General features: G+C 42.0%; 3 protein-coding genes across 5 annotated transcripts; 1 reads left to right on the top strand and 2 right to left on the bottom strand.

The window, feature by feature from the left end:
* Positions 1 to 7,030: 7,030 nt before the first annotated feature.
* RB195_024750 (uncharacterized protein) lies at positions 7,031 to 15,739 on the bottom strand (the record flags this gene model as incomplete). 2 transcript variants are annotated; one of them, XM_064212633.1, is made up of 5 exons in its annotated part: positions 7,031 to 7,049; positions 9,725 to 9,843; positions 9,907 to 9,997; positions 11,459 to 12,023; positions 15,712 to 15,739. In XM_064212633.1, 5 exons carry the CDS (start codon positions 15,737 to 15,739, stop codon positions 7,031 to 7,033), a joined length of 822 nt encoding a protein of 273 aa, XP_064068514.1. The 2 variants fall into 2 exon arrangements, with proteins under 2 accessions (XP_064068514.1, XP_064068516.1); XM_064212634.1 differs by lacking the exons at positions 11,459 to 12,023; positions 15,712 to 15,739 and having other exon boundaries at positions 9,907 to 9,993.
* On the bottom strand, positions 11,030 to 11,864 carry RB195_024751 (uncharacterized protein; the record flags this gene model as incomplete). The annotated part of the gene is made up of 4 exons (XM_064212635.1): positions 11,030 to 11,050; positions 11,163 to 11,237; positions 11,563 to 11,731; positions 11,806 to 11,864. 4 exons carry the CDS (start codon positions 11,862 to 11,864, stop codon positions 11,030 to 11,032), a joined length of 324 nt encoding a protein of 107 aa, XP_064068515.1.
* On the top strand, positions 15,621 to 18,318 carry RB195_024749 (uncharacterized protein; the record flags this gene model as incomplete). 2 transcript variants are annotated; one of them, XM_064212632.1, is made up of 4 exons in its annotated part: positions 15,621 to 15,887; positions 16,965 to 17,341; positions 18,021 to 18,151; positions 18,224 to 18,318. In XM_064212632.1, 4 exons carry the CDS (start codon positions 15,621 to 15,623, stop codon positions 18,316 to 18,318), a joined length of 870 nt encoding a protein of 289 aa, XP_064068512.1. The 2 variants fall into 2 exon arrangements, with proteins under 2 accessions (XP_064068512.1, XP_064068513.1); XM_064212631.1 differs by lacking the exon at positions 15,621 to 15,887 and adding an exon at positions 15,953 to 16,030.
* Positions 18,319 to 23,334: the final 5,016 nt, after the last annotated feature.

The following is a 23,334-nucleotide window of genomic DNA, read 5'->3' as shown; positions in this document are numbered from 1 at the left end:
CGCGTAGGCCGTAAAGCGATATCTCTCAGCAGTGATCGATTTAAGTAATTTCTTTGCACTTTCGTTGTAAATCTACCACTTAGGTTTGCGGAATTCGACGATGGTTTTTTCATTGTGCATATCATTACGTAGTAGAAAGTATCTCCTAGTAAGAATCGACATTATTGATACTAATCTGCTTCCGTTCTATAAACGGGGAAACGTGATAGCTACACGTGCTTCCACAGGCTGATCACAATTTTTACGCCTGGCAAAGAACTCTTGTACTCTCTATGGTAATCTATAGACTCATAAGATAATCTATAGGAAGATTTTTTTATGATTTGGTGTTCAAATATTTGATAGCAGCACTTGCTTTCTCATATTGATATCGTTTATGTGAAATTTTTTTGCATTTGTTTGGAAAACAGTGGTACAAAACAGGCGAGAGAAGCGAGGCAGCAAATCAAAATTAACTCACAGAAGAGTTCTTAATCAAAGAGGTCACTAGTGAAACCATTTGCTGCCAATGTTTGAACTTAGTCAAAGCCACGCAGTGTAAACTTCAAACTTCATCAGAAGAAGGTATCTGCATTCAACATCGACACTTTCCACATGTGTATTAGGCCTGTTCTTCTTGCAGTTGTGGCTATCCAGGACGTTGTAAATGTTTGAACTTTTTTCACTTGTAGTGAATTATCAGAGGTGCTGTATGGATAAAAATTTCCAGCCTTCATCAACAGTACTGTTACTCATGCTTTGCGCGTGAATAGCACACATGAAGGAGTGTTACATGATTTCAATACAATGGTCAAGTAACATTAATGAACGAAAATAGGGATATGCAAAATGAATAATATTTGCGGAAAAAGCAATGAGTGGGTAAGGGCAGAACGGCATTTACATTTTTGGTGCCAGGACGACAAATGATTACAAAGGAGGTACGGTCAAGCTTCCAACAGACAAAGCTTATCCTTAATCAAGGTCATATGAAAATCGGGCTGTCTCTTAATAAGGTGATGCGCTCATTCAGAATGTCATTATTCTGTTAACAAGAAACAATTTGTATTGAGAAAACCCTGTCCATTACGTGTTCATCACAATACACTATAATTGCATTCGCTATGTTTCTCTGAGGTAACGGAAATTTCACAACACCTAGGAGTGTTTGCAACATTCTGTGAGCTTATAGTGTCAAGAACAATAACATTTATGACAAAAAAAAATGAACTCTAAAGAATCTGTAGCCCAAGGCCAAAGGAAGAAAACATTACTACGCTGTAGTGTTTTTCACTTGAATGCTGAAGGGTAGGATGGTTTAATCCAAAATAATACTTCACCTTACTCATTGTTGTTATCCCATAAGTGAGCGCGGAGAGAGTTCCGCAGAAGTGTTGATTTAAACTTCGAATACAGAAACAATACTGTTTCTAGCATTTCGGCAAAACATCATATTATCTAGAATTTGTTGAAAGAAGTTTGAAAACTTTTTAAGCATGTCCCCTGTCATCTACTATCAGATCACCGACATCCTCTAAATAATAAAACATAGTGTCATAAACGCAGCACAACCGTAACCAAGACGGAAGAACACATGCTTCATTTACGATATATTACACGTATTGTATGTGGTCGACAAGGATTGAAGCAGTAGGTGATTCATGATATAATGTGTAATTGGTGCACTACTACCACTATATTATTTATACACCATTAATCAGAATATCCTGTACGAGGCACTGCACGGCTGAGAAACAAGGAGAACGTTGAGGGATATAAGATCGATCGATACACACACCTGCTGAGAATGAGAATACTGAACGAGCGTAATGTATGCATAGTGAACTCTATGGTCATCGAATGTGGAGAGCAGAAATTGAAACATGACCCAACAGTGCAGTTGTTCTCTAATAATGTAGAACGAGGTAACAGATTCCGGATGGGGAGCGAAAAACCGAGTGAAGCACTGTAGCGCTGTAAGAAAAGTTCGTGGTGAGAAGAGTTAGGAGAAGACGCAGCAACGGGACAGTTTCGGCTAACGTTCACCATCAACGCGGTGCATGACGTGAACATTACACCGCGTGTATAACACACTGGGAGTGAGCACACATAGTGGGCTGCGAAGAGTCGCGACGGACTTTGCTACTGTTCAATCACCTCTTTATAGCAAGCAACAAGGGGATAATTCTAACTTAATATATCATCACTAGACTGCCTAAATAGGATTTCTCTCCAGCTTCCGGGCACGGACCCTTAATATTATTGAATACACTCGGCAAATTATAGCACTTTCGAATGACACCTGATGGATTACTGTCTCTGAGGCTGTCTTTCACAGAAAGGTTGCATGAATCTTATAAGTTTACGAAACAAGTTTTAATGTGCAACTTCTAAGTTGATCTTTCTTGCCGTGACGTTACTTCCAAATATTACAAAGAATGCTTTAGGTCATTTACGAATGGCTACATGATTGATCCTTCCTCAAATTGCGAGTTGGCTCCTGCACAGGCTTAAGTTAAAGGTGACCAATATTCACTAGAAACTGGAAACGAAACTAACTAAAACTAGAAAACTTCGATTATCAAGAAAAATGCTAGGTCTTGAATACAAAGGGTCTGAAGGTACTACTTGTTTATAGTAATAAAGACCACGGACACAGAAACTAATGCTAAGGTGCATTTTGAAGTAATGCAAGGTTTCGACTCAGTTTGTCACTTGTAGTGTGGAAGAAACTTGCAGAAATGCGTGTGAGTAGTCTTTTGGAAATTCCTTTCTGTTCCGAATAAAACATAATAAGAGGATTTTAAGACTTATTTTATACTATACTCAAAGCCTACGCCCATGTTCAATTAAAGGCATCACCCCACGAATTTGAGGTAGTACAATTTGAGGTAGGATTTCAGGTGGAGTATTCGTATACGGGAGAGTATGTAGATGGAGAGGTGGGGGGAGGGGGGGTGATTCCGTCCATTTCTTCCTAATTGCCGTAAAAAACGGCCCGGAAGATACGGCGCGTGCATAAGGCTGGCGCGCTCCAATCGAACTTTTTGTAGAAAATAGTGCGCCAGAACGCCCGAAGCCGTATCTTCCGGGCCGTTTTTTTACGGCAATTAGGAGAAATGGACGGAATCACCCCCTCCCCCCCCTCTTCGTAATCTACTATCCCGTAAACGAATGCTCCACCTGAAATCCGTACCACCTCAGATTGGTATGTTGCCTTTAAAGAGCGTTCAGAGCTACGGAGCCCTGCTATCAATATCATTGCATTTTTCTCGGGCTATTTGAAATGATGAGAAACCAGTGAAATCCAAGAAGGAACGAGTGACACTACCGTGGTATAGTGGAGGGGTGCAGCTCCCATTCGGACAACTTTTTTCACAATAGCACAACATTTCTTTCATCTAGTAAATATGCATTAGTCATTCGTAGATGGATGTGATAGTCGTTCCACTGTCGTAGACTTTAATAATCGTTACGTTCGTTGTAACTTTGAGCCTTAATATGTAGAAACAGGACAAGCAATGAATTTCTAAGCAAATAATATTGTTTCAAATGATTTGCTCAAATATTCCATTAATATCAATATTTGCTCGAGTTTAAAAGATTTAATTGTCCTATTTTTATGGGCTGGGTGTAGCGCAGTCGGTAAGAGCTTCCACTGTCTGCACGATCGATCAGAGGTTTGAATCCGCCTTAGCGCCCTCCAAGCCGTTCATCCCTCCGATGTTCATAAATTGAACCAGACTTGTTTGGGAGTGCAAAAACACTGACTTGACACGTCGACTAACCTCCGCAAGTTATTGTATAGGCCAATCACACCTCAAACGATTCTGAATTGATGTGAACGTGGTGGCGCATCCCAAACGGATTAACGCCAGGCACTTTATTCTCTTTGACCTTTGAACAGTGGAAGTAAAAGAAAGAAGATGATGATGTCATCGCAGATTTTTTCCAGGTGCAAAACAAAACACAAAAATGCAATCTTACAGGAAATCAATAACAAATCAAAGAAAAGGCAACATCTCTTTTTATAAAACGAAGTACCTCAACGCACTCGAACGACCTCAAAACAACTGTATAATCCAGCAGTGTGAATTCTTGGTTAAACAATGCAATTTCATAGAAGTACGCTCAAGTTTTTAAGAAAGGTGGATTAGCAGGTTATCAGAGGTAAAACTTTTGAAGAAGAAGTATGTGCAAGGTCATATATAATGGTAAATTGAACCAAACAGATATTTTTTACACTGAAATTGAGGTTCTACAGCACTTGTGTGGTATTCGTCAAATAATGTAAAATATTGTGAAGATCATGATTACATACGTATCTGTTACACTGTAGTGATGAAGATTGATCTTTTCCACAATTTTGCAAAAAAGAAAAATCAACCTGGGAAATTTTGGTTTTTCTCGCTTTAAAACTGCGCCATGAGAATTTCTCGAGTAAAATTTTTTTCATTTGCTACTTTCCTCACTAACATTTTCCACATGGCGGGCTACAATCTAGTGCGTTCTCAACCCACTAGATTGTAGCCCGCCAGTAACTTTTCTAGGTGCTGCAACCGGCCGAATTTATGAGTATGTTTTCCACAAATTCGTAACATTCCACTTTAACTGGGTGCGTAAAGCAGCACAGGACTATTACATATAGAAGAAATTATACACTTTTAGGATAATGCAAATAATCCGTTCCTAAGTGGACGGATTTTGCAACGAGCGTTACCCAAGTCCGAAAGCCATAGGGAGAAAAATTTGGTCTCATTCAGTTCGGTTCAGAATTTTTGCAATTTCGTCTTAACTTATTTGTGAACGTTCGAAGCATTTACGAGAATACTTTGATCTACATATGTTGTCCATGAGAATGTTGCTTGCTTATCACATTAAATACTACCATACCGAGTGACAAAGTTGACTTCAAGTCCATCTTTAGACTTTTTGACTTACCTAATCAAGAGTGTTTTTATTCGTTCATAATTATTTAATATTTTCAGTAAGAGAACTTTCCATTTTATGCACTAGAAGATCAGTCCACCTCAGCAAATGTCTTATACTAATGAGACACGAGAGAAACATAAGATTTGTTAACCACATCAATCGAATATAACGAATTGTTTATATAAGTTTTGAATAGGAAACCTTCACATCTTTTCAATAGCAGTCTGTGCCTCAGCGATTGAAGTTATAGATGTAAAACTTAGCGCAGTATGTGGAAGAAAATAGCAGTTTATTCGCTTTCTTCTCTTGAATCTCGATGTACAACTCCCTGAAATTCTTCAAAATGCATTAAATGCTCTACAAATAACATCTTAAAGCTCGAATGTTGACGTCTCTCTACGAAAGGAAACAACTATTTTGATCAGCTGATGAGCTACCCACCTATTGATTGCTAAGTCGCAATAACATCTTTCACTCACTTCGCCGATAATACGCAAAAAAAAAATTATACGTACAAACCTCCCCTTTTACAGACGAATGCGTTCAAAAATGTCCTACAGTTGCTGCCCAGTCACGAAGTGGTCACCTATACTTTCGCGAGGTTTATTCCCATGAGCACGTAATTCAAACTGGTGGTTGCAACTGGTAGAGTTAGTTGCCGTACTAGACGAGGAAAGCAGCAAGAAATCTCTAGTCGTCAATGTTATATGCTGGACAGAATTTGCTTCACAAAGCGAAATGAGGATGATGTTGTGCAGCGAAAACTAAAAGCACTGAATTCAGTGAAAATTGAATAATTAACTAATTGGGTAGGAGCTAACATCAAAACGAATGGCAGACAGGAGCAGTCGGTAATGCATCACGAAACATCACGAGTCTGTTCGGCAAAAGTTGTCGGGAAAATCCACATTCTATTGCTATACAAGTAGTCAAAGGAGTGTAGTTTATTTTTAAGGAAAATGAAAAAGCCATAATAACTTGAAAGGCATAATATTAAACTAAGACGCTAGAAACTTATCACGAGTAGTTGATAGATGTATACGGTGGCACTCCAAAACATCTTAGTGGGAACGTGGACTAAGTCTAAATACAAGATCGACTTAAAGGTAGCATACCACGAATCTGAGCTGGTGCAAATTTCAGGTGGAGTATCCGTATGCGGGGTCGTAGATTATAGAGACCGGGGTGGCTTCGCTCATCTCTCCCTGAATCACTGTAAGCAGCCGGCCCCTAAATGCTGTTTTGTACGATGCCTTCTATTGCAGCTCGCCACCCTTGCACGCGTAACGTCCCTTATTGCCTATCGGGGCAGTGCGAATTGATTTTCGACGAATCGCAGGGCGAAGGCGGCGCAATGGGCGGAGCGTTGCAATAGATGTCGTCGTACAAAGCAGCATTCTGTAGATTTGGCTGTTTGCAGTGATGGGAAGAGATGAGCGAAACTTTCCCGTCTCCATAATCTACGACCCCGCATACGGATACTCCACCTGAAATCCGCACCACCTCAGATTCGTTCTATGCTACCTTTAACGTCGCAACCGCATAGGATTTCTGTACTTCTAGTTATAGTTCCGATAGCCTTTGCCTACTCGAGGGTGAGTACTATTCTATGTCACTTTTATAGAGGTATCAAGTTTTCATCAGTTAATTTGGAAATTTGCGCAGCTGGACATAAAACAATATCGAATGTTGTGCATTGTGAAGTGTAGTAGTCCATTCCACATATTGCCAGGAATTTCTCGGAAAATATTCCCTGACACCTACAAGCTCTACAAGTTGTTGTTGTCTTTTTTGCATATTCTGCGTTATGACTGGTTCTAGCAAATTGACGGTTCACAACGTTCTAAATAGAGTGTTCTTTAGTGCGCAGAAAACTTTTAGTAGAGTAGAACACAACTGCAGTTATGGTTTTAATACCATTATCAGAGCATTCACCTCTCATCGTCAGCAACGGCAACGGAACTAGTTTTTGGACTTCATTCTACGAAGAGAAGTTAACTGTAGTTTTTATTCCAAAAAAACGCAATATTGCATATAATAAGAACGTCAAAAAGTGGTGGTAACTACTGACTGGATGGCTTCCTTTCTATGACAAATGATGTGATCACCTCTCGCCTCGTTAATGCGTGAACCCATATCTGAAAATGAAAACACTAAACGCATCATGAAAATAAAAACACCCTAATGCGACAGATTACAACAACCACTTACTGCAAGAATTTCATTCGTAAGCAGCGTACCCCTTTTTCATGTTATAGTAAATCTTAGTGAACAGGTATAAAAGTGTCGAGATTCCCATCAGAATGGTATGTCTCAAAACAAAACTGAATAACCTTCCGGATAGTCTCTTTTGGTCATAGTCAACCACTGCAAATGTGTGGCTGAGGCCGAAAAACACTGGTGGTTGAGGTTTGCTCCGTTCGCCTCAAGTAATGAATAAGAATATGCAGTGTGAAACAACATTCCAAGCATTGCTTAAGACCATATTCTTCTCCTCCAGACAACCCTAATCCACCATTATGTAAACGTGAGCAGGACGTTCCGTCATTGGCATCGAAAACTACACCATGTACTGCGGTGATGCTGGTGAGAGGAAAGTAGGGAGCTGCGCGGTAGCTATGAGAAACGACTACAACAACTTGGAGGGATTTTGTTCAACGTCGCCAAGAAGCGCCTTCGTACGAGTGTGGAATCGCATAGGGCACAAACTCTGGATCGTGAGTGCTCATGCACCTACGGTGATCGCTGAAAGCAATCAGAAGAGCGCTTTTTGTGGATGAACTCAACACGCTGATACCCAAGATACCTAGCCAGCTGGCGGTTATCGTCGGAATTGATCAATCCGGTGTGCTTCGAAAATGGTGCTATCCCACGGAACAAACATCGAACAACGACAATCGGTTGGTAAGGCTTTGCATGCAGACTAATCTCTTCACTGCTTCCACATTTAAGAGGAATCATCGACACCATCAGCTTACGTGACAGGAGTCAACCGTTTTAACCTTTGAAGAGAGGCCCCAGCTGAAGATAAAAACTCGTAACCTCAGCTTGACTGCATTTTGACAAGGAACATCCCCTTGCCGGATATCTGAGAACCTAGAGCTGTGGGAGGTCGCATTCAATTATTCTTCTCAGCTTGAAGTTATGGCTCCAGAAAATAGGTCGAGCAGTTCAACCTCAACCGAAGATCGGCATACAGGTCTGGAGGAACAAGAATGTAGAAGAAAATTCAGGATGCTGCAAAGAAGGTTCTTGCAGTTTTTATGCCGAGGAAGAAATTTGCCTTTGCATTTGCGGAGTCTACATCCACATACAGTTCTGCATCTGTCGCCCGCACTACTGACGATCTGATCCAGGAGAAGCGCCTGATTCGAAATTTGCGTCGTGAGCTGAAACGTGATCACAAAGAGAAAAGAGCGAAAAAATTTGAAAGGGGGTGGGGGGAGATATGCTATGCTATACTAAGACAGAGTAGCAGCAAAATGAAGAGATCTTCACCTGTTCTCGAGACTGCCAACAATCATGAATGAAGAAATCTAGTTGAGACGACGGAAATAGCGCAGAAAATGCTGGGATCTCATCCTCCTTCTGGGATCCGTGACATTACGTTACGTGAATATCGCACGTTCAATATGTATTCATTAAAAGATACCGGATTTGTGGAGACATGCTGTCGTAATCCCCACGACAAGAAGTAATCCATCACGGAACCCAAGAACTACTGAGGAAAATCTTTGCTGGGTGTAATGTACAAGGATTTGGGGCGGATTATCATGGATCGACTTATTAAACATCGCGAAGAAACAACCCGCGAACATCATGTTGGCTTCCGTCCTGGCCGATGTACTTTGAAGTCGTTTTCAATTCTCCTCACCAAGGGATCCAGCTAGTACGAACACCAGCTGGATTTACTTCATTGTTTGAGGTGTTAACTGGAGTAAGACAAGAAGCTGTCACGGGACCTTCTCTGTTTTGCCGTCGATGATATCATGTGAAGAATAGTTGAACAATGTTCCACCTATGTCGTTTTAGCACCATCTGCACGTCCCCTGGTCGATCTCGAGTATGCCGATGATGTAGTTTAACAATATTCGCTTTAAGCAGCGCGAAGATGCAACATATCGTCGATTTTGTGTCTAAATAAGCTGCAGCCTACGGCTTACGACACCGCCTTGATAAATGTTAGTAGACGTAGGTCTCCGCGATACCAACAACAGGAATCAGGGTAAACTGACAATCAAGTGAACTCGTAGGCGAGTTCTCTGATTTGGGTTGGATGTTGAAAAACGACGGCAACTCTGAGAGAGGTATTCAGAAATGATGCGCTAAGTGCACCTCTGCATTCAACTCCTTAACGAAGTGTCTGTGCTCCATCCCCTTCCCCAACGAAGTCAAGCTGTCTGTTTACCTATCCACAATTCGCCCTCTCATGATCTACGGGTCGGAGACTTGGGGAGTCAACGGTGGTGGAGAAGCTTGACTGCGTGAAAAGGAAGCTGTTGAAACGGATGCTTGGCTACTTTCAGTCTTCGCTTTCACATTATAAGGACACAACTGGTTGGCCTTGTCCATGCTGCCTTGAGTGTGCTCCTGGATTAGGACGTAAGAGACCATTCTCATTTTACGTTTTAAAAATTACTAAATGACCCAACAGCCCTAACAGCTAGCTTTTCCTTCATCCATCAGTCGGGACCACTCCCTTGCTAGGCACCGGTTGAGAACAAGCAGAATATTTATTCTACTAGCTTCCAGGGTTTAGTCTTAAATCTTTCCGCTTTCAAAACTGTTCACTTCTCGTAATGAATATGCATGCCTCCGATGCCGCTCCGGATCATTTTTCTTGCCTCTTGCAGCGTGGAACCTAAAGTCTCGTTTGTCTTGTCGCATAATTTGTTTAAGTTCCCTTGCAACTGCTGTGAGCCGACTCAGATCCTAGAAAAAAAAAACGGGTTACTTCGAAGCGAATGATAACTCTTCTAAGTTCAACAAACGAACCGATCTCTGTTCAGGTATCCTCTGAACTACTGCCATTGAACTGATTATCAAGAAGAGAGCAATGACAAAAACAGGTGCTGATGACATAATTCTGAAACATACTTTTTATGTTGCTGTTGATCGCATTTCTGTTCAGAAGGACAATGAATGACCTAGTGAGATAAAGAAATTGACAATTGAAGATAAAGGATAAAGAATAAAGTGTTTCTGGTGATTCAATCCGCTTGGGATCATCTTGCTTCTTGAAATTGATGTATTGCATCTTGACAACTAAGCTCTTGGTGTCTTTTTTTTGAATTTTTTGAAAGTTTATATTTCAATTAAATTAATCGAGCAGTTAATCAACTAATCCATTAGTGTAATTTATTAATATAACAAATAAGTATAGTTCTAATATATAATTAAGTAAAGAAATAATTCAATAATTAATTAATATACATGACATGAATAATTAATCCAATAATTATTTGATATACATAACATGTATAATTGATTTAATATTTAATTAATATACATGACATGTATTATTAATCCAATCGAGCGGTCCTTTCAGCTCTGGCACCCTCTCCATAGACAGCACAAATGTCTCGAGCGGTCTTTGCGGACTTCGAACTTTGATTGAAAACAAAAAGGTGTCGAAAATGCTCATTATCCTAACTTGACATTCCATTTTAAAGGTCTGAAAATTAATAGAAATTAACTAGAAGAAAAAACCAAACATAGATTCGGTAGAACAAAACATACTCCTTCAAATGATCCAAAACATTAGGCCAAAATCATTTAATGACATACGGAATGTTCAAATTAAAAAACGGCGGGAATTTAGTTGCCAACCAAAGAGTAACTAGATAATTAGCAACCATCTCGGCTTACGATTAGATTGTTTAGTACAAGACAATTTTTGCAAGCAATCTGATGATTTCTTCATTTTCCCTCACTAATCGCAGTCTGTTATCGATGATGTAGTGATAATTAGAACAAGCAGTCACAAAATCCGTCGAAGGTGGAAACAGTACGGTCACAAACATCTCCGGCATAGGGCACTTACCAGATAACACTGTCAGGTTAGTATCTGTATGACGTACACGAGGTTGTTAAATAAATTTATTGGCTAACGTTTCTGTTATATCGCCTTCTTCAGAGCCTGAAAATGGCGATTCAATCTACAATTTAAACGACCAACCTCTCCACAACTAAACTGATAAACTCCACGCCTACTTTCAATCACCAATTTAGCGACTATGCTGCATGCTCACCTTAGATCGGAGACGCCTAGCATGGACCGCTGACTGGTCGATCAGGAGGGCGAATGGTTCGAATGTCACATTCGCCTCGGAAGAACTATTTGAGATATGGCACGACTTCCCGCGTTATCGACAGACATTCGTCTTTGCGGTTCATTTTAGGGTTTTTGGATTGGATTCAAAATGCTTCCAGCGATTTTTGAGCCAACGTTTTAGACTCGTGCGCTAAGATTTGGACCCTAATTTCAAAATCGGCTTGGTCGTGTTTTTGTGTTCTATGGGCACCTAAAGGTGTCCATTCTCGCAACCTATTCTTGCCGTTCACGTGCTCTTTGATGCGGACATACAGCGGTCGTGCCGTTTCACCGACATACTCGTCGCCACAGTTCGTGCAAAAAATCAGGTAGATTACCTCGGATCTCAAGCAGTCTCCTGGTCTACCTGTGGGACAAATAATACAGTTCGGTGTTGTACAGATGGTATCGTACAGACGATTCCGAACTAGCTGACGTTTCAAATTGTTCGGTGGTATTTCAACGACCGAAACGGAGCTATCCAAGTCTGCTCTCCTCAGACACCGCCTAATGGCAGTGCTCATTTCATCGGAGATGTGAGGAAAGTAGAGAAGTATCTTATCTGTAATGGGGTTTCCCACTTGTCGTGCTCGTTCACTTCGGTATCGTCTCGTTTCAGACGTTCGGATTTCATAACCATTCGAAACAGCGATTTCGCGAGCCGAAGTTAACGATTCCTTTCTCTCTTCAGGTCCACTACAAATTGTCAGTACGTGCAGCTTGATGAGAATGTAGTTAAACCAAAAACTTCCAGAAACGATTATGTCTTGAGACTCTACCAAGTAATCCTTCCCATCTCCTGAAGTGGAAGCTTCAAATTAAAAGAAGAAAGTGGTAGATACAATCACTCGTATACTGTCGGATATCCAGAAGCGAGAGATCAAAGGGACTGGCGATAAGGATTTTACAGTTGAAGTAGAATATGCAGGAGTTATTAATTTGAAATGAACCAGAATTAGAGGAGAATAGAAAGGAAAAGTCATTTTCTGTAGGCCACAAATCTAGGGATGACAACAACAATTTTCTGTAGGGTTGACAACGGAGGAAATAGTCAGTTGTTTTTGTACCTAAGACAGTAGAACTAAAGTATGTCCGTAAAGCTCACATAGGGGTTACTAGTATTGCTACACTAACAGCTCGATTAAGGGATATGTGAAAAGCAGAAATATATTTCAGTTGTGCTTCGTAAGGTGCGAAGTAACTCACCCACTCCTCCGATGTTGTTTGGCCTCCAGAAAACAAGACAGTTCATTAATGTGTTTTATTTGCTATTTCACAAGAAACTCCTCCAATTCTTTTTTCTTCCCTAGTCCATTCTTCCAGTCTTCTCCTTTAACCAATTAGTCAAAACTCTCAACCTCTTGCACTATTTTTTTTCTTTTTTCTTCTTTTTCTCATCCGCAGTATACGCGTGATGTTGTTTTTCATTTCTGTTTTCTTTTATCTCGATGGTGGAAGGATCCTCTACACATGGTCCTCAACATCTAATGGCGCAATCTGAGGGCATTGTTGATTGAACCACACCTTCACTTAGTTGCATTTACCGAGTTGCTGTATCCCATCTCAATTCCGATGATAAGTCGTAACACACAAAACACGAGGGAAGAAGAAATGTAGAACAGCGGCATCACACAGCTAGAGAACGAAAGATCATCCCCACCTCAGCCCAGCACGCTAGCTGCTAAGCTACCATTTTTAGCGCTTTTTCCCCTTATCTTGATATTCCGTTCAAGCAGTTTTCTCTTTGCATTTACCCAAACATAAGTTTTATATGGTAACGGTCACATCGCTGGATCAGATATTCACCTAACAAGGTCCTCTGGTGAGCTGTGGAACCCAAAGGCTAATAAGTTTTTGGTTCGGTATATTCGGCAATGACGCTTTCTTGCATTTCTTCTTTCAACGTATTTTCTGGGTGCTGCGACCTATGATCAAAGCTTGCCCTGTGTACAACACCTCTTACATGTAAGCGATGAAGATATGGTCTGATAGTAAGAAAAGAGAAGGTAAGAATAGGAAAAATTTTGCTCTTACCGTCTGTAGAACAATGTGCACGACGATATGGAGTTTTGATGAATAGGAATAAGAGGAGAACGGTATAGACAAATGCAGCAAACGAATGTCTCTTTTTTTTTATTTGAAACCCGAAGATCAAGTAGCGCAATCGGTTAGAGGTTCACCTCCCTGCACAATCGATCGTAGGTTCGAGCCCGCCCTAGTGCTCACCAAGTCTTTCATCCCTCCGGGGTCGATAAATTGGTAGAGAGTTGTGTGGGAGGATACAAACACTAACATGACACATCGACTAGCCCCCGCAAGTCATTGTATAGGCCAGTTACACGTTCGCAAACCTTAAACGATTCTGAATTGATGTGGACGTGGTGGTGCATCCCAAGCAGATTAATTAACGCCAGACACTTTTTCCTTTATCTTTATATGGCAGAAATGAAATAAATTCGTAAGCTTTACACATATGTGTTAATACAGCAGTTATGGCTGTGCTCGTCACGCTGAAGCATTGCACCTTCCGGATCTAGATCTAGATCATAACACAGTTACCACTACTACTACTTTTTATCAACTTTAATTGCAAGCTTTACATCCACTGCACCAAAGCCATGAATATTTTGCGGGATTCGGCGTCTCCTTGTTTTACTCTCTCTACAGTGGCTTAATGAGCAGGTGATGGAAGAACTATATCATAGTTATGCATGAATGGTAGCAGTTTGCTGATATTCCCATGTAAGACGCATCGGTCACGTGAATGCATTCAACGGAGTATCCGTTTATATGCTGTTGAAGGGTTTCTTTCAGTCGACTAAGTTTGAGAAGAGAATCGCACAGTTTCCCTGCAAACCTATGTGACTGTTAGCAAGAACGAGATGTAATTCATGCAGCTGAAACCTTAACGTGGAATCCGACTTGGTCCTAAGATGATACTTTATTCAATATTTATTGGTATCTGCGGAAGAATTATTTTGCAAGCAGTTTTTTAAAAGACGGCCAGCAAGCATTCCAGACAGATATTGGGAAGGTCCCGAGCCACAGCAAATTTTTTCCTTCTGAAAATAGAGTGATAAATGAACATCAAGGAAGTAGCCAACACGCAGGAAGTCGAGCGATATATGACCAGATTCAAGGATTGTGCCAGGTTTCATGCTCTTCACTGCAACTCGTACTATCGGAGAAAAAGCTCTAGATTATACATTAGATTACACTAGACATTATAAATGGGGTGCGTTCGGGCTTGCCAAAAAGATAAAGCTCTTTGTGTTCGTTTAGACTTCATAGCAAATTCCAGCCTTGTTTGAGAAGGTTGTTAGTATAACATCTTACATTCGTGAAGGTTTACGAATATTCCTTTGTAATAAGCTCAGAATCTTTACTCTCTTGAGAAGATCTTGAGAAGCAGATCATATGCCCTTGCTTGAAATTCAATTCATATTAGGATACGGAGATCTCGGAAATGCAATCGGGTGTAGTGAGCGGTTAGATGTTCCGCTTCCTGCACGATCGGAGCGTCGAATCAGCTCTGGTGCTCACCAAACCTTTCGTCCCTCCGAAGTCGATAAATTGGCACTAGATTTGTCTTGGAGATTAAAAACGCTGACTTGACACATCGGCTAGCCCCCGCTAGTCATTGTATAGGTCAGTTACACATTCGTGAACCTCAAACGATTCTGAATTGAAGTGAATGTGGTTGTGCATCCCAAGCGGACTGATTAACGCCAGACACTTTATCCTTATCTTAGAAGTGAGTCCTGCTTCTTCTTGAAAGATGCCCTGATCAGCTCCACTGCAAAAACGTAACGTCACGAAGACATCAGGAAAACTCTTCTCATGCACTGATTTCCACACTCACTGATGATGATCTGTCTTCATGAAATGAGAATTCCTATGGAAGGAAGGTGTGACCGACATCAGTCCTTCTGGCTACCACCCCTTAATCTAAATATTCTAATTTTGTACTGCTGCTATGCTATCTGCTCCGATGCAACCCCCTGCCGCTTTCCCACATGTTACCTATAACGGAGTTTTTGATTTTGCTGGCGTGGACTGAAAGATGGTGGATTCTTGTATGGCTCTGAATTGCACGACAATGAACTAGTAAAAGTATCACTCGTTACTAATGGTTTTACTCGAGTCCTTCCTGCATTTATTTTGGTCTAATAAGACTCCCGAAGTTGGCGAACGACTACTGCTTACGAATCTCTTGCGCAAAGAATGGAAATGAAAAATGGCAAGAAGAGGTAACATGATTTTACATGGATCAGCTATGTGAGTGAGGCCGCATATATGAGTCTGATTGCTACCTGCACGTGGTGACCCTGCTTCAACCAAACGCAATCAGGCGTTAGCATTGCGAACGTACGAGCTATATAATCTGCACCGTTATATGGCGAAAGATTCCCATACATTGCGAAAAGGTGCTGTCATCACCAAAGCCCATAACCTGAAAGGTGAACTGCCTGAAGGGAGCATGAAACCTTTGGCAACAACCATTCGTTTCGTCATGCTGAAATGCCGAACACTAACAAGTGAATTACAACAAGCCGCCCTGTCTAGGCTTCTGCGCTATCTCTTTGTGCCGTTTGCTGCACTGCAGGAAACACGCATGAGAATCGGCCCGTCATCAGCATCGAAAATTACACTATATACTACGGTAATTTTGATGAGAAGAAAGTAGGTGGCTGCGCGATAGCTGTGAGGAACGATTACAACAACCTGATGGAGGAATTTGGCTCAACGTCGACTAGATGCGCCTTTATACGATTGCGGGATAGCAGAGGACGTGAACTCTGGATCGTAAGTGCCCATGCACCTACGGAAAACCCCGGACTAGGAAGAAGCTTTGCGATGCGGATTTTTTCACGAAGAGCATCCAAGGCGCTGCAAAGGAAATGCCCCGGTTCTATTGCGGCGGAAGAAGTTTGCCTTTGCATTTACGGAGACAAGATCCACGTACGCGTAATTCTGGACGTTTCCCCGCAGCACTATCGATTTCAACCAGAAAAGGCGTCTTAGAAGTTGCGTCGTCAACTGCAACAAGACTGCGATGACGAGTGGACGTTGAGAGCGAAGGAGTTTGAAAAGGCGTGGAAGGACCAGAACCCGCGGAAAGCCTATGCCTAGTATAGCGGCAAAATGAAAACACTGACCTTAACACTGCCAATGGAGTGGCTGTCGGTAAAGCAACCCTTCCAATTTGGAGGGATCACTTCAAGACCTTGCTGAAAGCGGCAAGCAGCAGCTCCTGAACTCGAGCATGTTCATAAGCAGACATATGCGGTTAACGAGGAGCCACCGACGGAGTCGGAGGTTCTAGTCTGTATTCAAAAAATGAAGATGGGAAAATCTGGTGGAGACGACGAAAGTAGCGCAGAAATGCTGAAATATCTTCCTCCGTCTTTGATTCGTGAGATGGCAAAGATCATCCGTTCAATATGGATAAACGAAAGGATACCTGACTCGTACAGACGCGATATCATGATTCCCCTCCACAAGAAGTTATTCGTCACGGACCCCAGGAATTATCGAGGAATTTCCTTGCTGCGTGTTATGTAGAAGGTATTGGAGCGAATTATCCTGGACCAACTCATTAAACACCGCGAAGAAACAACGCGCGACGAGCAAGCTGGCTTTCATCCTGGCCAATCTACGATTGACCAGGTGTTCATCGTCAGGAGAGTGATCGAAGTCTGGCAGCTGTATTCGAAACCAATGCAATTAGCGTTTTTAGACTTTGAATCCGCTTTCGACTCGTCTTCTCAACGCGCTCCGCGCCGATGGAGTACCAGGAAAGTTCGTTCGCTTGCTTGATGAGATGAATCAACGAACAACTGCTGCAGTTCGAACACCGTTTCAGGTGGTAAAAGGAGCAAGACAAGGGTTAGTGGCAGAACCCCTCCTTTTCAATTTTGCATCCTCAACATCATGCGGAGAACAGCCGATCAGTGTTCTGCCGACATCATGTTGCCATTTGACAGATCTCGAGTACGCCGTCGATGTTCTTATATTCGCAGAAAGCAGTACGAAACTCCAGTATGTTGTCAACCTTGCATCAAAGCTGGCTGCAGCCTATGAACTACGTCTACGCCCTAATAAATGCAAGCAGATGTGGGTTTCTGCGAGACCTCGAACGGGAATCAGATTGAACTGACTACCAAGTAAACTCGTAGACGAGTTCTGCGATTTGGATTGCACGCTGATGAGCGACGGCAGCTGCGAGGGTGATATTAAGTAGAAACGCGCTTGCACCATTTCTGCACTTAACTCCTGAATGGAATGCCTACAGTCGAGCCCCATCACTAATGAAGTCAGGCCGTGAGTGTAGTTATCCGCAATTCGCCCCATCTACGGATCGGAGACTTGGGCAGCATCGTCTACGATGATGGCGAGGCTTGATTGCACGGAGAGGAAGCTGCTTAGACTTCTGTTTGGCTACCTTTGGCCTTGGGTATGCCAAAATGAATAGGTTTACGCGAAAGTCGATGTGGTGTACCCGCGGATGACCCGGGAAGGTATCAACATCTTGCACCGCCAACGAAATTGGCGACAAAAAATCATTTTCGCTTGTTTAGTAATACATAAAGGAGACCAGCAGATCTCCTTATTCAACTATTTTCAAAGAGTGTGTCAGGTTCAAGGTAGAAGAGCTCACCTGTCCAAAAACGGAAATTCGAGATTGAGGAGGTCATAGAAGACCTGAGGACACTGAGGCGTGGATAAGCAGTTCAGGGAAGACGTGAGTTTTCGCAGGACATAGAATACCGACGAATGGATTGATTCTGTGCAGGCTCTCGGAGAAGATCGAGAAAGTTGGGCAGAGCTATGTACGAGGACGGCACACCTCGGCGAAGATGCCGATAATCGCGTCAGGCGATGACATCTGCTCGCCGATTAAGTCAAGTAAGTCAAGTCAGCTAAGTGAGTAGTAGACAGGTCTACAACGGTTAACGCTCCTCTTATTTTGCGACCGAACACCTACTCTACGACCAGGTGATGATGTGGGAGCTGTTCAGGTGAACATCGAAAAGCATCTGGGAGAAGCTCTCGGAGCAGACCTGGGGAATGCTGCACTAGCAGAACTTTAGCAGGACCTTATGAATTCCGAATACCATCCTTTCCTCCTAACTAATTCTTTTTCTTGCTAACTAACTAATATCTTTTTCTTCTTGATTTCCATTTTAAAGATGACTGCCGGAAAACCTCTAGATATTTGTCTAAATACGAAGAAGATAAGACTGATGAAGTAGCAAAGAGAATAAGAAACTTCTTGGAGTCCAGAACCAGGCATTTCTACCGAAGATCAACAAGGCCGTAGAAGAAAGAAACTGTTGTAAGAAGCAATAAAGAATAATTCGCTAATATGTAATAACTTTTTTAAGCAGATTAATGACTGATAGCGTGACTACTACTCTCCTTCCTAAAAAAAAACGATCAGAGAGTTATACAGAGTTAGAGAGTTATAGTTAACATAGTAAAAGTATGGTTAGCGTGGCAAGGATTTCTACCCAACATACCACTTCCAAGAACCAACAAGCTGAAAAAAACAACAAGCTGTTTAATGTATAATGGTCTTAATGTTCTGAGATGTGGAACAGATTACGATGGTTCGCAGCAACAACAACAAGTGTTTACGCAGAGTAATCTATATTGTCTCACAAATGCATGAACTACGTTGAAAAATGCATCGAATATATTATGTTCCTCAAAGAAATCATCCAAGCAAAGGACATTACTTACACATTGTCAGCTTAGAGCGAATATGCATGACCTTCTAATAAACATCATACTGAAGAGCTATGCGAAGGCTGGAAATCAAGTGCGAAAGTTCAACATGTGAAGGAAACAGAAGTGCGGTTCCGTTATTTCGAGCCAAAGATTGTAGCGGTAAACCGAAGGATTCTCCGTTGTATTGCTATGAAGACTAAGAGTAAAAAACTGAACAGTGAAAAAACAAATGTATCACATTAAAAAAATGACAGAGACATATTCAATAAATCTTTTGTAAAAGAGCAGCACAGAGCAAAGTGGTTGTATGAGTCACGGGTTAGTGCAGGAGAGTTGTGGTGCTAGCACACAAACACATTATGGTTTGAGTCATAAAATCTGTTTTACCGCGATATGTGTGATAAAGGATAGGAATATGTTTATGCGGAGTGGTACGTGCGAGTTTTCTATGGCAAACCACAGAGTACTCGCACTTCCGTCGGTGCGAGCTCCCAGCGCACCATCAAATGTCAGCCACCATTCGCTGTTGTGCAGACGCTCCTAATTACATTCTGTTCAAGATTCGGCGACCTCCACGCACTGTTCAATTGTGCTTCCGTGTCCACAGTAGGCGTATACACGGCTGCACCCCCGTTTAAGTCAACGCTCATGGTGGTGCAATTAGTTTGAAGCACCTTTACCTATGCCATACTGCATATTCAATCATTCGGAACTGGTTGTGAATGACTTCTTGAACTTTGCTGCGTCTAGATAAAGACTCTAAAACGGCCTTTTATATCTTGGGATTTGCTAGTTAAGCTGCTTCGGTTTTCTCTTCAAATGCAGCGCAGAGCAAAAAGTTACACACAATGATTCGATATGTTGGGTTCAATCTACCCCAAAGCAATGAATGGAGGCTAGAAGTGGTTGCTCTTAGAACTTGCAAAACTATCTTGTGTGATCTGTGAGTAATGCACGCAACGGTGATTAATAGGTGCACCCAGTTATAAAAAAAACATACTTTGGGAACCTATTAGGAAGGGAATTATAGATAAGAAATAACAGAGTAGTACATCGTGTGCATACAAATTTGTGGAATATGTGCGTTTGCCCGACTCCAAAGAGATAATTCAGGTTGGAACAAGTAGTGTTTGATTATCCCTGGATCGCGCCAATATTCACATCTAGGATGAGTGCTGAACGCAATGTGTCCAACATTATCTCTAGATATGAATATTTCCAAGTTTTGGTTTAGGTGGGAAAAACAGAACCAAGGAATGACTCTTTGTTACAGTCGAGGTCGTGGAGTGCGAGATGAGAACGAAAGTTAATGGAGTGATTACGTAATGGATAGCTCTCGGCTGTGGCAAAACCTTTACTGTTTAACCTTGCCGTTGATGTTATCATGCGAAGCAGCAAAGTCACTAAGCAAGTAGGAATCTGTACCTGTTGTAGCCGCTCCTAACAATCTTAAGAAAAAGATCACACGCAATAGGCTATATGATCGTATTTTTACTGTACCGGAGTAAAAAGGAGATCCGGATAACAAGGAAGGAGATTGCATGTGTTATTCATGTGATTTCCTGTATGGAGTGCGCTGACGAATACATAGAAAAAAACAGCTAGACCACTAGGTTCAAGTGAAATAACACCTGGCTGGCTGACACAACTCACGTGACCCCACGGCATTTGGTGAGCATAGCGCGCAACGCCATGGCGGAGAAGATATTGAAGGCGATATCAGCAACCTAGTGTTGCGCAAGGCCCTGTTTTAGATCCACTGCAAGAGCCCAAAGATGAGAGAATAGGATCAGTGAACTCTTCTGTGGACTCTTCTGCCGCTGATAAATACCCAAAGGAATGCCTTTGTATTACGCGGGAACTCGCCCTATATTCAAGGCTGTTGTTTGATTGCGCTAGTCACCTCACCACGGGTATTTATCAGCGGCAGAAGAGTCCAGATACGATCCACGCTTTCACTTGTAGCTGTGAGATCCGAAATTGAATTTAGGATTTTCTTTGTGGGGCGGATAGGGCGTTTGATCGGGTAAATGACGTTTGATTTCACCCTTTCAGCCTCTGAAGAAAACAATCTCGCCGAAAGCCATGAAAGCCATGAAAAAAAGGAGCCATGAAAGAAGGATTATAACGACCTCGTGTGCAGTTAAGCAATGTTCCATTGATGTGTTCTTGCACTATTTGGACGTCCTTTGGTCGTGGATCGCTCCTTAGGATCAGAGGACTTTCCTGCCGCTGATAAATTTCCGTGGTGAGGTGACTAGCGCAATCAAATGGGGTGTGAGATGAGGACGAAACTTAATGGCGTAGTCACGTAATGGATAGCAGTCTCCGCCACAGTTGGTGGAGGTTCGGTTCTCCTGTTGATACACTTTTCGTTACATCATGTATGTTGCCTGTTTCCAGCAATCGTCAGAATCACGACAGCACAAAAACTTCGCAACAAATGACGTGCTGAATGTAAACCCAAGCACATCAGTCCATCTGGTTGACGGTTTCCGTCGAGGTCATTCAGTATCTCTTAGAATCCACCTTAACGTTCTTTGGTGCTGTCGACACTCCTCAAAAAAACATAACTCAAGTGTTTTGTGGGTAGCAAATAAACTTTTAGACCTGGCCGTGATGTCTCATCACGTTTAAAAACCATGTCATTCCTGTCTAACAAAGCGTTGGAAGAGCTAACGAGTTGAAGAGGGTGGTAAAACTTTTTGTTCAGCTTTTTCTACAAATCGTTCTTAATTTCAGGGATACCCTGAGATACATCTACGACGAAAACAAGTTGCTCTCCTCTATAGTCGCAGTACACGCTCTCTTGTGCTCCAAACTTCGACTTCGACGATATAGTATGGTTTGCAGCACCTCCCCTTCAGTTGGTGCAGTAAAGGGCAAAAAAGCGGTATCGCAGTTGTGCATCATTCGTAGCAAACTGACTAATCTACTCACACATGAAAGCCGCAACAAAGCAACAAAAGGCACGATGTCAAAAAAAAGTTTCAAAGTGACTTCAAAGGAACCTAGCCATCAACCACTTGTCTGTTAGGGTCCCCCCAGCATTTTCACTAGAAGCCGCTATAAACAGAGTGCGAACAGATTGCAGAAGCACAGCTGTTGTTACTGTAATAGATAATGACACATTGCTCCGTTGATTTTGTAGCCGTGTAGTCGTAGTAAAAGTGATGTAGAAAAAAGCTCAGGACCTCGTGGTCCAGCTGTTTTTTCTATGTATTCGTCATCGCACTCCATACAGGAAATCAGATAAATAACACATGAACTCATGTTATCACCTTCCTTGTTATCCGGATCTCTTTTACACTCCGGTACAGTAAAAATACGATCATATAGTCTATTGCGTATGAGCCTCTCTTAAGATTGTTAGGGGCAGCTACAACAGGTATGGATTCCTACTTGCTTAGTGACTTTGCTGCTTTGAATGATATCATTAACGCCACAGTTGAACAGTAACGGTTTCGCGACAGCCCATTGTCTTAATTCAGTTCCCACCTCGGACAGTGAAGTTAATCCGTCTGGGGTCGAACAGCAGTAGTTGCTTTTCGATTTATGTCCTCACTTAGGCGAACGAATTTCGATGAAGTAGTACCGCCACGACGTTTATGACGCTTCGATGAGTATAGCTGAAAGCAGCTTCAAAGTCCAGGAAGGCTAACTGTATAGGTTTTCACTTCAGCTGACACATTTCAGTCACTGTCCTGACAAAAGAGATGAAAGCCAGCTTGCTCCTCATGGATGGTTTCCTCGCAAATTTTGACAAGCTGATCCAAGATGATCTGCCCCACACCTTGTACATTACGGCAGTAATGATCCTTGATAGTTCATAGCTTCCGTAACAAATAACTACTTAGTAAGGAGAATTCAGGGGTGGGGTGTCTCAACAAGACGGGTATTCTTTCATCAATTCTTATAGAACGGATGATCTTCGTCTTCTCACAAATCCAGAAGGAGGAAGAGACTCCAGCACTTGCGATAATCGCCAACAGCGACTTCACGGGAACTGTTGAGAACAGTTGCACACTATTTCATTTCGCTGTTGTACTATCTCATTCAAGCATAAGCTTTTTTTCTGGCCCCTGTCCTCTCACTCCCTTTCAAACTCATTCGCTTTTGATGTCTACTCGTTACCGCGATTAAGTTTCATATAGAATTGTACGTAGATTTTGTCTCCGCAGCTGCAATAGTAAACATCTTTCTCGGCATCAAAACTGGGAGCGTTTTCATTGAATCAGTATCCTGAATGCAATTGGTGAAATAATCGATGACAGAAAGCTTCTTCCTGAGACGTTCCCCAATATTCATAGGCACCCGTTGGCGGAATTTCTTTCTTCTATTCTTTGAGGTCTGCCAAGCCGAACGTCGATTGAGGT

Source organism: Necator americanus, chromosome X (genome assembly GCF_031761385.1).
Source record: "Necator americanus strain Aroian chromosome X, whole genome shotgun sequence".
NCBI classification, from domain to species: Eukaryota; Metazoa; Nematoda; class Chromadorea; order Rhabditida; family Ancylostomatidae; genus Necator; species Necator americanus.
The sequence above is the reverse complement of the archived record's forward strand: the minus strand, read 5'-3'. Positions and strand labels throughout refer to the sequence as shown.